The 14619-nt window shown below is 46.7% G+C and overlaps 1 protein-coding gene across 1 annotated transcript in view; it reads right to left on the reverse strand.

Annotated features, from left to right (window-relative positions):
* PRKCE (protein kinase C epsilon) overlaps positions 1 to 14619 on the reverse strand; it is a 471868-nt gene that overhangs the window by 127838 nt on the left and 329411 nt on the right. The window contains exon 10 of the mRNA XM_045827647.1: positions 13932 to 14105. Within this exon, the coding sequence (XP_045683603.1) occupies positions 13932 to 14105 (174 nt within the window). The remainder of the gene's footprint in view (positions 1 to 13931; positions 14106 to 14619) is intronic.

Genomic DNA, 14619 nt, shown 5'->3' on the forward strand with positions numbered 1-14619 from the left:
ACCAGGGAAGATTCCGCCCCTAAGAAGACCTGCATGCTCAAAATGTCAGGCTGGGCTGGGTGACTCCCCAGGCTGGGCGCCAGGGAGGCCAGCTTTCCTGCGGGTAACCCCTCGATTTCAGCCCCAGCCTGGCCTTGGTCTGGGGTCAGGAGATGGGACTAGACTTCATCCTCCCAGCTAAACAGACCCTGTGAGCAGTGGCCACACTTCCTGTCCTTGAGACAGCCCTCGCTGCCAGAGACAACAGGAAAGTCAGGGCTTTCGTGGCAAAATAATGGTACGCAGACACTGCACTCGAGCTCGGTTTTCACTCGTGAGAATTTTTTGGAGGGGTATCATTATTTAAAGTGCAGATATATGCAGTTTGGATACCTTCATTGTCTTGTCCTCCTCTCCCTCTTTTATTACGAAGTATACCCACAGAAGAATATATAAAACATATATATTAAAGACTAACTCAATAAAGCAAACTCTCTCTTAGTCACGACGCATCTTGACAAACAGATCCTTGCCCATCCTCAAAGCTCCTTAAACCTCTCAGGTGGTGGCCCCTCCCCTCCCGCGCACCCTCCCCACCCAGGGATTATCATCATATGGACTTCCCTGGTAATCACTGACCTATTTTTTTCTTTGTAGTCTCACCACCAATGTGTTTATCTCTAAACAAGACATCGTTGAACTCTTCCTGTTTGGGGACTTTATATAAAGGTAGTCATACTGCACATACCTTTCTGGGACTTACACCTTTCATCTGTGGATCCTTCTTTTTAACCACCAGTTCTTATGGCTCAGGGCTCAGTTCTTAAGGGGGGCATCCCTCTTCCTCTTTTAAAACTGTCCTTTCAAAAAAGCCCCTCAAGTATTTTCCTTAACCTATCATGGCACAGCCACTGACCTGATTCATTCTGTTGCCCCAGATGCAAATTGCCACATTTAGGTAGGCTGCGGTCAACTCCTCAACTTTTCAATTCAAACATCATTTCCTTACATCAAAGTGACATTTTCTGATAGATTTAAAGATCAAAGAAATACATTCAAACCTTTCGAATTACACCATCTTCCAAAAAGACACTTTATCTTCCCCAAGCACTGGCCCTTAATGTTTTTGCACAGGGTGCTCTGTCTCTCTCTGGTTGGGGCCAACTGCGCACGCTCCTCCCTTTTCTTGTCCTTTGCCTACGCAGTCCAAATGGCTCTTTTTATAAAATTGGGATTTTTAAGTTTCACATCTTTACCTTAACCTTTGAACAATTTGTATAGATTAAAAAAAATGAAAACAAAAACCCCTCTAACCTTGTGTTCTTCCCCCTCCCACCAAAATGCGTATTTGGATCAAATGGGCTTTTCACTCTCATAACCCTGCAAAATGTTAGCACCATTCCCCCACAGAGGAGGAAGGAACGTCTGAGCGCTTGCATTTTATGCTAAAGCTCGTGTCTTCAAAATTCAGGAATTAACATGGAGCTCAAGAACTAAACAGAACCTTGGCGCCTGGGATGTAAAGGTACAGGAGTCACACGGTTTTTGAGCTGGAGGCATCTATGATTTCAAGTTTCTGGAAAAACCGAGTTTGTTCCTAGTGGCATCCACAAGACGTTGACTTCCTGTGTTTACCCAGCGCCCAGGACAACAGGCTCTCCCCAGTTCCCTTGGCAATGAGCTGATGTTCCTCCCTGAGATTACTGCGGTTTAAAGCAGCAGACATCAACACTGGGCGAGGCAGCGGGATGGGAAGATCTGGACGACAGAAGCATCTGCATCTGTCTCAGAGGCTTCCACACAATGTCGTGACTGCACAGAGCCGATCCCACTGATTCAAACAGGCTCTCTCCACTGTGCCACCATCCGTCCTGGGTCTTCCTCTTGGGACAAAGCCCTTCATGTGTGAAGGGACAGTGCCCCTCCAACTTGTAGCAGTATGCCTACTACTTAAGCCCACTCACATCTTCTCTTTCTCCGACTTTCAACGATAATTTCTGCACCACTCATCGTTTCATACAATCATACTTAATTTTCTGGTTCACCTGCGCTAGTCTTGCCTCCCTGGATACACGAGACATTCTTTGGACAAAGACTGTCTTGTTTTTTTTTATCCCTGGCATACCTGGTACTGAGCTGAAGATACACCAGATTTTGAAGAATACCAACCATCCAACATATTCTAAAGCAGAACCCTCCCCCGCTGGCCGATGGTGTGGCTTCCACGCGTCTTCCTCCACTCCCAGCAGAGGTGGTACCGCGCCTGAGTTACCACTCTGTTTAAAGCTTCGCAGTTCCGTTACTCTGCGAATACCCCCACACGCCAGCCCCTCTACCTGGCAATCCAAATGGGTCTTGCCAGTCCAGGGTGTTTTCTAGGGAATTCTTCTGCAAACATTTGATAAAAGGAGTTGGCTTATGTAGGTGTGAACAGTCACACCTAAAATTTATTTATTTTTAAAGCCCAGCTTTTATTTCCAAGTTTTCTTCTAGTGGCCCTACTTATACTTCTTTGCGAAGTTCACTTCCAAGTTACTACCTTAAGAAATACTTTCCACATCCCTAGTAAATCCCCCAAAGGAACAGCACTCCGGGCGCATTAGAGTGTGGGAGTATTTCGGCTTTAATGGCACCATGTTTCATCTGGTTGTCTGTGTTTTTATTGTTAACAGTGGTGAATCTAGAAAAACCTTCACAAATCAGGGCTTGATAAAGGAGGCTGGGTTTAGCCTATTACCCAAACCGCAAAACAAAGCAGGCCTGAGTTAGGTAAATGATGGAAAAGACATTGAGAACAAAGACAGCATTCCCCCACCACTCCCACCCTTGAACTTGTACGAACTGCCCCTTCCATGCCCCTTTTACAGGACTGAGGGAGGCCACAAACCCCACTGCCACCCTGTAACCATCGGTGGGTCAGGTCCAAACCCAGCTCTAGAGCCAGGGCTGGATAATGAGCTCAGTTCCCTAGCAACCTGCACACAGGTGTCCCTGATAAAATGGATTACGTACTGCTGAGGAGTCACACGTGAAGATCAGATTGACCCAACAAAAGAGTTAATTTGTACCTCCCGCCACTGCACAGGGTAGACTAAGAGAACTCGAGAACTTGTCTGCCCGTGTTCCCTCCCGGCACTCTCCCTGCGACGTCATGGTGAAAATAAAGTGCTCTGGTGGGGTCAGAAGTGGGGGCTTCAACTTCCTATGGCCTCTGCCAAAAGTTCTCATAACAGGAAGAAGAGGGGCTGTTATTCCTTTCTCTTACTTTCCCAATACAATTCAGATTGCCTAAAATACTACCCCCAAGGAGTTATTCCAGGATGCCCTGGATAACAGACATAAGTAGTCTGCTCGCCCCACTATGCAGGATGGGGCGGAAGTATGTGTGCAGTTGTTCATATGGAACACAGTACAAGAATGAAGAAATAATGATGCAAGAATAATGAAGAAATAATGATGCAAGATGAAATAATACATCTGTTTCGTAGACTCACAGATGTAAACCGACTTTTGCCCCACCCTGTAAATCAACCAACTGCCATTTTATATACACCTTGGTCTTTTGGGAGTTCATCAGTCCTCAGGAGCCTAACCTCTCCTGGTCATCAGACAAAATGAAGTTTCTGGAAGCCAACTACAGCAGTGCCCCCCTTATCCATGGTTTTGCTATCAGGGGCTTTAGTTACCCACAGTCAACCATGGGCTAGAAGTATTAAATGAAAAATTCCAGAAATAAAAATATCATAAGTTTTGCCCTGGCTGGTGTGGCTCAGTGGACTGAGTGCTGACCCTCGAACCAAAGGGTCGCCACTTAGATTCCCAGTCAGGGCACATGCCTGGGTTGCGGGCCAGGTCCCCAACAGGGGGTGCACGAGAGGAACCACATGTTGATGTTTATCTCCCCCACTTTCTCCCTCCCTTCCCTCTCTCTAAAAATAAATAAAATCTTTTAAAATTTTTCATAAGTTTTATATTGCACACCATTCTGAGCAGTGAGTATGATAACAGCTGATGCCTTCCCACCCTGTCCCTGGCATGATGTGAATCATCCCTTTGTCCAGTGTAGCCACACTGTTGACACTGTCCCCACATTAGTCACTTAGTAGCCACCTGGGTTATCAGACTGACGACTGCGGAATCCCAGGACTCGTGTTCACGTCACCTCCACAGCAGCCAATGCTGTGTCCCAATGCCTATGTTGTTTGCCTCCCTTCATGTCACGCTTAGGCACAGATCATCTCACATCAGCGCAAGAAGGGTAAACACAGTATAATGAGATACTTTGAAAGAGGGGGAGACCACCTTCATATAATTTTTGTTACTGTATATTGTTACAATTGTTCTACTTGATTATGATTGTTAATCTCTGACAGTGCTTAATGTATAAACTTTAGCACAGGTATGTATGTATAGGAAAAAATAGTATGTACAGGGTTCAGGGCTACCTGTGACTTCAGGCACCCACTGGGGTACTAGGATCTGTGCCCTGCAGATAAGCGGGGACCAATGTACCTGGGTTTGCATCCAGGATCTGCCACTTCCGGCTGTGTGACCTCTCTCTGGGCTAACAGTCCCACCTCAGAAGGCTCATGTAAAGATCGAATGAGTTAATACATGTAAAATGCTTAATATAAACCCCGGCATGTAATGAGCACTACATGAGTTTTTGCTCTAATTGGTATTACCGAGCCAAGGATGACCCTGAAATGAAAGGTGACGGCCAGCCTGGCTGGCACACTTGAATAAGACAACGATAACACCTCCCAGAAGATCTTCTCATGTGGGACCCTCCGCCACTGAAAGTGTTTGGATTTGCAGCCCAGATACAGAATGGCAGCCTGTGGACACAAGGGCTTTGAGAAAGGCAGGAACATTTACTGAGCCGAGCGTGGAGAAAGGGGACCCAACAGAAACACGTTCACTCGTGCGTTAGAAGCAAGCCTGCAATGGCCCCATGGGTGGTTCCCAGGGAGCTGCATCATCACAGATCTTTACGGTCAGATTTAGGGACCCTTACAGGTCATGTTGCCTCGCTCCCCTCCGGGTTCTCCACCCTGTTTTATCGTGAGTGGAGAAACCCATGTCCAGAGAGCTGTCTCCCAGCCAGCATCGGTGGCAGAAGCCAGAGCTAGAACCCCAGTGTCTTGACCCCGTGCCCTCTTTCCTGCACCCTGTGTTAACTGCAAATCAGCATGGCACGTGGGGACATGAGGAGCCAAGTGGGACATACCCACCACCTGGCAAGACCTTCAAAGTCAAGGCAGAAAGGGCCAGCAAAGTTTTTGGAAGGGCCTGAGACCACTGAAGAAAAAGTCCCGGCTGCCTGAGAAAAACCTGTTGCTTAAACTGAATAATCTCAACAGGCTGAGTGGGAGGGTCTCTACAAAGTGCCCATGTGTAAAACAACATCGGTCCATGGTCAAAATTCAGCATGAATTTAAAAATAAACACATTAAAGAAAAAAAAGGTAAATCCTGAAACCCAAGAGGCAGCACGGGGTGGGGATAGGGGCATTCTGAAGTCAGCCGACGAGGAAGCTGGCTTTGTTTGGTGAACGGGTCAGGTAACTCAGGCCTCTGGTTTGATTTCAAGATGAAACTTTTTATTTGAACTCAATCATTATGCACCCATTGCACTGTGGGCGAATGGCACCTTAGAAGTGGGTAGGTCATATAACCCCACTGGCAGCAATCTAAGCTCTTGTGTCTCATCGGGCCAGGGTCACATGGCCAGTGTTTTCCACAGTATTAACTGGAGTGGGCTACCTTCCCCACAAGCAGGCAGCCCTCCCAGGTGCCAGGGGACATGGAACGGCCTCTGAGGATTCCAACTTCAGAAGTTCTTCCACCGCCTCTGGACCTGAGTTACTGAAACAGCCTCCTCACCAGTAGCTCTGCTTTTTATTTTTCCCTTTCATCCCCAGCTCACAGAGTGGCTGCCACATTGTGCTTCCTATGTTATCACTTCCTGTCACACTTTTTGGGAATCCTTTGCTTGCAGAATAGGTCGAAACTCCTTGTCTGGCATTGTACAAAGCCCGCAGCTGAGCCAGAATCTTCTCATGAAGCTATCTTTCTCACACTCTCCCACCAATGGGTGCCTGCGATTTCAGCACATGTCTTTACTCTTCTTAGTTTAGGGGTTTCTTCCTGCAAGCTCCTCCCTCCCTGAAATTTGCTGCACCTTGCTCCTCACCCTCCAGCCAGACTCCCCCTCAGAGCGCTTGGCTGCTCCACGGTGGTCCTCTCCCACAGGATGCAAGGGTGGGAGCACCGGTCTGAATCCTAGATCTATCACTAAACTATGTGTGACCCTGGCCAAGTTGCTAAGCCTCCCTGAGTCTCAGTTTCTGCACCTGCCCAGAGAAATGAGAACAACATGTATACCCCACGGGACTTGTATAAGATTTATGAAATTAGTTCTTGTACAAGGCTTTGCCACATAATAGGTGTTCACTAAACCTCTCCCTCTTTATCACATACTACTACCTTTATTCTAAGTTACCATTTGATATGCAAATGTTGTCATCTCTCCTTGAACATATGAGTCCCAGTCCCTGTTATCTCCCAAGGGCACCTAACAAGTGCAGACCCTCAAGCTTATTAACGGAGAAGGGCCATATCCAGGTCCCATGCTCTCTCTCTATGATGGAAAACCTTCTTTGGTGAGCCAAAGTGCCCTATGCACATGCTTTTGGGTATTGTGTCCCGCAGGTACCTCTCTGAGTGACCCAACCAAAGGAGACACGGCGCGCACGGAGAATGGCAGAGACGTGCATCTTGAATCTGCTTCCGGAATTCCAGCTGCACTCCAGTCTCAGGAACAGGCACGTATTGGTAACGCGTGCACACTTGTAATGGAAACCTTCAGAAGATGGTGCCTGCTTATGCACATCCAGTCACGTCTGGGCAGTTAAAAATTACCGAGACTTACTCCAAACTCTCAGCAGAAGTTACAGGGGTTTTAAACTTTGTTGTTGTTGTTGTTTTCAAAATAAAATCCTTTCTTCTTAGAATTCTATTTGGTGCTCTACTTGGAATACTAATATGTGAAGCAGCCAACAGTGGGACTTCTCTGAATGGAATGAAAGGAGGAAGGTGAACGTCCCCTCGCCATAGCACATGCAGGGTCTACATGTCCAGAAGTGTGAGCGCACGTGTGTGTTTTGCACATGCACAAAGTGGAGCTCCTGACGCACCTAAGTCAAAAAGCTAATTCAAAAACTACAACTTAGAAGAATGAGTGAATAGTTTAGGAGAATGGGTAACTATACTCCTTACTGGTGAAAACACATCTACTAGACAAACATACAGACAAAAAAATACGTCAAATATGGAATTTAAATCTTGCTCATATGATTGACCTATGAAATAGGTCAATGTCAGATTTTTTACAAATGGCACAGCAGTGTATGTTATAGAAAGAGAGAAACACAAGGAGCAGGAGGTGGGTCTGTGGCACAGATGCCATGCTGCCCCCGGGTGACTCCGGGCACAGCGTCCCGCCTCACTCATGCCCTGCTGACATCAGCTGCCCAGGGACCCGAGGATCGACTGTGACCTGCAACCCCCAAATGCTGGATTTCTCTACAGGAAGCCCTCAGGTACCGTAGAAACTTAGAAATCATTTGGTTGGAGACTATTTACTGAGAACAAAAGCAGTTACAATATATATCACTTGGTGAAATAGTTTCATAGAGGGGTATGTTACCAGTTTTATAAATGTATACGTCTGAACAGAGGTGTTTTTGAACTGGGATTTTACACAGCAAACATTAATAGTCATTAGAATGATTCTTATTGTCCTTTCTGAATGTTCCAAATCTTTGACAATTAACAAATATCCTTTGTCATAAAAATTAAATATTCATTATTCATTATTATTTAAAAGCCAAGGCCAATAGTTTCTGAAGGAGAACAAAGCAGTGCGTTCTGGGCACTACCAGAGGCCAGCATTTTCCACACTGTGGACCAGTAAACACGTTCCTATGAGGCTAGGAAATACCAGCTTCTCCATCACTAAATCCCTTGACAGGCAGCATGACGCCCATAGCACGGCACATAGTAGGTGCTCAGTAAACGATGGCTAAATGGACGAGTGTGAAGGCCTCGTCCTGCTCCAGCCCATTTTGGACAGAATTCCTGTGCTCTTGCCCCTTGTCCTCCCTTCCCTCTTGCTCCCGCAGAGAACAGAAACACTTCTGAGAACAGGTTGCTACTCTCACCAGCTTCATGGGCATTAACTTTTTTTAATTCTACTCTTACGAGTGCAAATAAAATAGACCCTTTTTCACATGTGGGACAGCAAATGGGACGTGGGGAGAGGGGACCTGGAGGTGAGCATATCTGAACTAGAGAACTGGACAGTGGGGAGGCGTTGGAGACAAAGTAGCGCCCTATCAGGAAACCGCAGCCCCAATCCTGGTGCTGTGACGCACAGGCTGTGAGACCCAGCCGGGCCTGTTTTCCCACCTCTGAAGAGAAAGATGCCTCACAGTGACCTCATCAAGGAAAGGTGGGATGACTAATTAGGCAAAGGCATTTTTGAAGGCAACTGTCCTATTTAAATGCAAGGTTTCCTTAGAGGTGAAGAAGGTACAAAAATCAGCAGCCCTAAATTAAGAGCCAACAGGTAGACCTCTGCCCCGGGGGCATGTTGTTTTATCACACAGAGTGCTTCCAGACCTAGTCCTCCACCTCCATGAAGCCTTCCTTGATGATAAAAACTGTGATCTATTCTCTCTGATTGGCTTGGGCACCCCTGACCTGTCTGCTCATATACCACCCATCACCCCATCCCACCCTAGACTTTCTTTCTCTCTGCCCCGCCAGTCCCCAGAGTCCTCAGGCCATCCGTCCTCAAGTGAATAGAGTTTATATATCCCCACGAACTTGACAGAGGCCCCAGCAGAAAAGTCTTGCCACGCCCTGCAGTGACCTGCATGCTGCAGAGCCTCCCTGAAGACGTCTTCACTGGCTGATTGGTAGAAAGGGCACAGCAGGCCGGCCCTCACTCTGAGGCAAGAACGACCTTCAGGACTCAGGAGACAGAGCTTGCTGGAGTCTGATCATTCCAACAACTGATTCTGCCAACGCTCAGCACGTACCTCCTACCACGGAGCTCATTTCTCTAAAATCTGGTGAAAACTACTGCAGCTACCTCAATTTGAAATCTTTTACTGGCAATTGTATTGATTCCCACGTGGCTGCCTGGCCCCTGGACAAACCCCTGGTGTTGAACATCTCAACCCCCTCTTGCGAGGCACTCGCCAAACCCAGTAGAGCCCCTCCGGCATTGTGTGGCCTCAGGGTGCGCGCTCCTGGGGGAAGAGACCCCTACTTTGTTCAACTGTTTGCCTGGCTCTTTTAGATTTCATCGGACATAATCGCCTCTTTTTTTTTTTAAACAAAAATCTACCAAAGGCCTAGCTTTTAACTTTTTTGTTCTCTGCATTCACATTCGCTGTTCTTCAGAGTTAATGGTCAAAATATACACCAGAGTTCTGTGAAACTAAAAGTTCCCCCTGATGGCCAGCACTCCGTCTCAGCAGTTCCTGCCCCACGCTCAGACTGGTTATTAAAAGTCATCTGAAAAATGTCTCCAGTTGCTTTTTAAGGATTTTTCCATTTTGCATTTCCCCCAGGGCAGTGAGCAAGGCTGGCCAAGGGAGATTCACTAGGAGTTCACTCTGTGTTTCCTGCACAGCAGCTCCAGGGCAGAGCCCTCCTCCAGTTGGCTTCCCAGGCCAGGCGGGAAATGCCACAGGGAGGGGGACAGGAATGATTACGGAAAGGGTATTAACGAGGAAAAATCTCGGATGAACTTATTCAAGTCAGGTTTTGTGGGGTCCAACTGGAAGAGATGATTTCACAATGGAGAGCCTACCCAGAACCTTAAATTGCCTGAGAATTTTAGTTTCTGTAACTATAAAAACAAAAGCAAAACAAGCCTACCACTCAGCAGCTCTCCTGTCCCTAGGAGACTGAGTACCCAGGGGCAGTTCCTAGAGTCACTCCTCCCCCTAAGGCCTGATTTACCAAACACGGAACTTTCGGAGCCTCGCTGAGCGCCCAGCCCAAGGAAACAGCCTCCAAGAGTTACCCTTCCCTCCCTTGCAGTCTGATCCCCTGCAGAAGCAGGAATTCCCTCCTTTATTCTACAAAGACTCCTCCTTTCTTCCTCTCCTTCCTTGTTGCCGTTCAGCCATTGTCATTTCCTTGGGAGAAGCAGGACACAGAATCAGCTGGGGACTCCAGCTTTGAAAAGGAGTAATGAAAATGAGATTTGGTCTCATCAACCATCTCTTCGCCCTTACCCTATTCCTAATGCCACCCACTCTTCAAGGTCCAGGTTAGATTGCACCTCCTCCAGGAAGCCTTCCAAACTACCTTCTGCAAAGCTTCAAAAGAATCACCTAAATGGCTCCATCAGAAGAGCGACCATGCTGTAGAATGTCACTTTTTTGTGTCATTCTCCCCACGAGACAGTGACCTCCATGAGTTTAGAGTTGATATGTTTTGAGTGTTGTAGCCCCAGAGTCTAGCTGTCTGATGCAGTAACAGATGTTCAACAAATACATGTTCATTCACTGAGAACATTATAGGCCATACCTTTTTCTTCTAACCAAGGAACAGTGTGTGTGTGTGTGTGTGTGTGTGTGTGAAAACATCAAACACTGCTACTAATTTAACGCCATCCATTAAATCACTGGGCAGTGTTAAAAACTAAAAATATGAAAATTTTAGTTTCTCATGCATATGAACAGATAGTACAATTTCTATAATTCTTTCTGGCTGTGTCAGTCTTGATAAGCAATGTGTCTTTATAAAATAAGCTTTATGGTTTAGGGTTTTTTAGTTGTAAGACAGAGAACCCAAGAGGAAGGAGGCTACTCCATCTCAGCTAGAGCCAGAAGTCCCTGGTCCCCTTTCTCCCCTACATTTGGTCGTTTAATAAATATAATTCAGTAGCTTTCTCTAGTTCTCTGAGTTTATCCTAGCATCCCAAAGAGCACATAGTGGGGTGGGAACTCATGTCAAACACTGGTTTAAATTTGATTGAAATTAATGTCACTCACTGAATTTACTGGCCGGTCTGCCCTTTCTCAGTAGCCCTGGAAGGCTGGAACCACTTCGCTGGCTTGTTTTCCTTCCAGACCCCCCAGGACTGATCGGAGTTCAACGAGCCGAGGGAGGTGGGCTTGCTACACAAAAGGCTAAGTCACTCCTGCACCACAACCCGGCCATTCATTGGGCTGCGGGGACCAGAATGAACCCGTGACCTGACTTCGTAAGTGACGCCCGTGGCTTCGCACAACCACTGCCACTGGTCCTCCTACCAGGCCTGGTACCCGTACCTCACACACATCAAGTGCCATCAGCAACCTGTGGAGTAGCCAGAAACCATGAGCAGCCCATCAGGAATGTTTCCATAGGGGCTGTTTTCGTCCTATGAACTGAAAAATAAAGGCTCACCTAAAAATAACTAAGCCTGCCTTTAAACATTATTGATGCTCTGGGTGTCTAAATTAAACAAGAAGGCAAAAAAGCTTCCTCTGTTTGTACTTCACTATGGCATTGTAAGCACCTGTTTACATCCTTTACTGCATGTGATGTCATGCCATCAGGGCCTGTGTTCCTCAGCTGCATATACAGAGTCTTGGTTGAAATCAGGTTCGCATTGGCTCAGATGAGCTGTCCTTTCTTTTTGGGAAAAGTGAAACTAAAGCAGGAGTGACCTATGGCTACTGAGCCCAGCGGACTCTCCCTGGTGACTTCCCAAGCTCCACCATGGACAGGGGGCTCACAGGACCCCACAACTAGAATGCACGCCTCCTGGGATGTTGGGTCTCTTAGCAATGTGTCCAAAGAGAAGATGCTAGTGAGGAGCCCCGCCCAGGAAACCCGCTCCGTGAAAGAGGTGGCTCACCTGCTAGGGGTAGAGGGAGAAGGGTGTTTCCCCACAGAGGGGACACTGTGCGGAGTCTGGCACGTGAAAGAAGCAATGCAGCATCACAGCAAGGCCCCTCCGGGTCGGGGGTCCCAATCCAGAACAGGTAGTTAAGTGCAACTCAGCCCACGTGGAGAGTCTGTGGGCAAAAGACTTTGACTTCCCTAAAATCTGGGAATCTTTCTCACTGGCATGAAGAGTGGAAGAGAGAATTTCTAAAAATCTTCCAGTCTTCCAATTCTGATAAAGAACACTTATTATTAGGTGTGAGGCCCTGTGAAGGCACCAGGGGAGATAAAGAAATACTGGACACATTCCTTATTAATCTAGAATTATGCTCAAGAGGAGAAAAGAAGAAAGCTGACCTTGAGGTTAATCCTCTATTATCGTGCTGGGCCTTCTGTGTGTATGTGTATACACAAATGCACAGACCCACAGACTTTAGGCATTATGTAATACACATCAAAGACAAGGATAGCTAATGTAAGTCCTGTACTTGTTCAGAAATGGGATTTCCAGATTTTCTGAAGCTATTTCTCATTTTATAAGGGATCAGAGGAATATGAAGAATTCCATTAGATGTGGTTCTCAGTGTGGAATGGTGGGGCAGAGTTTGAGATCAAATAATTGAGAAGCAGTAGATTAAATAAAGAGAATCTTTCAGCCCTGGCTGGTGTGGCTCAGTGGACTGAGCACTGGCCTATGAGCCATAGGGTCACTGGTTCGATTCCTGGTCAGGGTACATGCCTGGGTTGCAGGCTGGGTCCCTGGTAGGGGGGTGGTGTGAGAGGCAACCTCATGTTGATGTTTCTCTTCCTCTCTTTCTCCCTCCCTTTCCCTCTGTGTAAAACTAAGTAAATAAAATCTTTAAAAAATAAAAAAGATAACTTTTCTCTTTTCATTGCAGGTTTCCTCAGGCACTTTAACAAGCAAATGTATACTGAGAAATTCCAAGAGCGGTCAAGACTGCAGTGTTCCAAACTATGGGCCACAGGGTCCTCTGTCCTTAGAGCTTCTCAGGGGAGGAGGGCCCTCCCCAAACGCCCCTTGGGAGACGGTGTGGCAAAGAGATGCACTGTGTCCCCAGCACCCGGCACCCGGGAATGATCCAGTGAAATATAACACACTAACAGTCGGCCACACGGCCACATGAGCAACTGCTGAGTTCTAGGCAGGAAGACTGGCAGGCGCGGTGACGTGGAGGTGAGCGTGTGCCACCGTCTGCGCTCCGAACGGGCACAGGCGAGAGTTTCGGGGGAGGTTGCCTTCATCTTTACAAGAAGCCCAGGGCTACAAATCCATACGGCACCTGGAAAGACTCTTACTTTTTTTCTCCTAAGAAAGAGGTCATAAGAGCTTCTTAAAGAATGCTGGCATTTCTCTTCTTTACTAGGAATAAGGAATAACTCAGAGGTCAGACTCCATAAGGTAGTGACAGATTATCTTTGTTTCTTTACTGCCACCCTCTGGTTACCAGGTGCCTACGTGACAAATCCAAAATGTCACCTACATTTGTATATCGCTATGGCATTTTAAGCACTTGTTTACGCCCTCTACCTCCTTGGACCTTAGGCAAGTTAAGAGCTGTAAGGGGGGCCTTCATTCTTTTTCCTTTGACCTGAAGGCAGCCGAGAACTTTAGGGATTTGCACAGCGATAGTGAGTTAGGAGCAGAGCGAGGACTCACCACACCTGTTGGTTTCTCCAAAGAGCAAACACGGGGTTTAGTTGTTTGGCTTTGTCCAGATACATCTGCAAAGAGTTCTACAGCTCTCTCATCCCCTCACAAATCCAACCTTGAATGGGAAATTCCATGCCCGTAAAAAAGAGGATGCTGTTCACATACACCCTGATCTATTCAAGGGTAGAATCCATTCCACTTTACAAGGTTTTTGAGAAAGAATGTAAAGGGTTGATAACTGATTTTTCACTGAAGGCTGAGATACCGTAGGCCCCCCAGCGTGACTCCAAGATGGTGGTCCACCAGCTTTGTCCTACACATACCTTGGTTTGGAAGCAGCAATAGAGTTGGGTTAGGTACGGGTGTTTCCGTGCTAGAGCCAAAATCCTCTTCTCCGTCATCGTGCAGTCCACGTCATCGTCCTGCAGGATGACGTCCTTCTTTAAGACTTTCACAGCATATACTTCATCTTTGCCTTTGAGCTCCGCCAACATGACCTGCAATCAACCAGAACCACCTGGTCAGTGTATATAGGGAGGGGGACAAAGGGGAAACATGAGTCGATACCGACCGCCTAAAAACTGACTCCCTTTTCCTATCCTTTTAACTACTGTGACATCCTTGACAAATATGCAAAAAACTACCCATCCCAATATAGCTATTGCCACAGATTTATTTTTCATCTCTAACACAGTGTCCAGGCAAACAAGAGTTCAATGCACATCTGTTAATTATTCACATGTTCACATACATTTCTCATACTTGCAATTATAGCATAGTAAATAGAATAAAGCATTTTTTAAAACCAAACAGTAGTTCATAAGCAGTTTTCTGTACAGTCTTCGCCATTATCATGGTATCTGATACTCAATTCAAGTAAGTACATTACAATTTATTTAACCTTTTACCTCCTACTGGATACTTGAGTTACATGTAATTAATAAGTATTATATAAAAATTGCAGGCCCTGGCTGGCATAGCTCAGTGGATTGAGCACGGGCTGGGAACCAA

Source organism: Phyllostomus hastatus, unplaced genomic scaffold (assembly GCF_019186645.2).
Source record: "Phyllostomus hastatus isolate PE091 unplaced genomic scaffold, TTU_PhHast_1.1 phas_scaffold_78, whole genome shotgun sequence".
NCBI classification, from domain to species: Eukaryota; Metazoa; Chordata; class Mammalia; order Chiroptera; family Phyllostomidae; genus Phyllostomus; species Phyllostomus hastatus.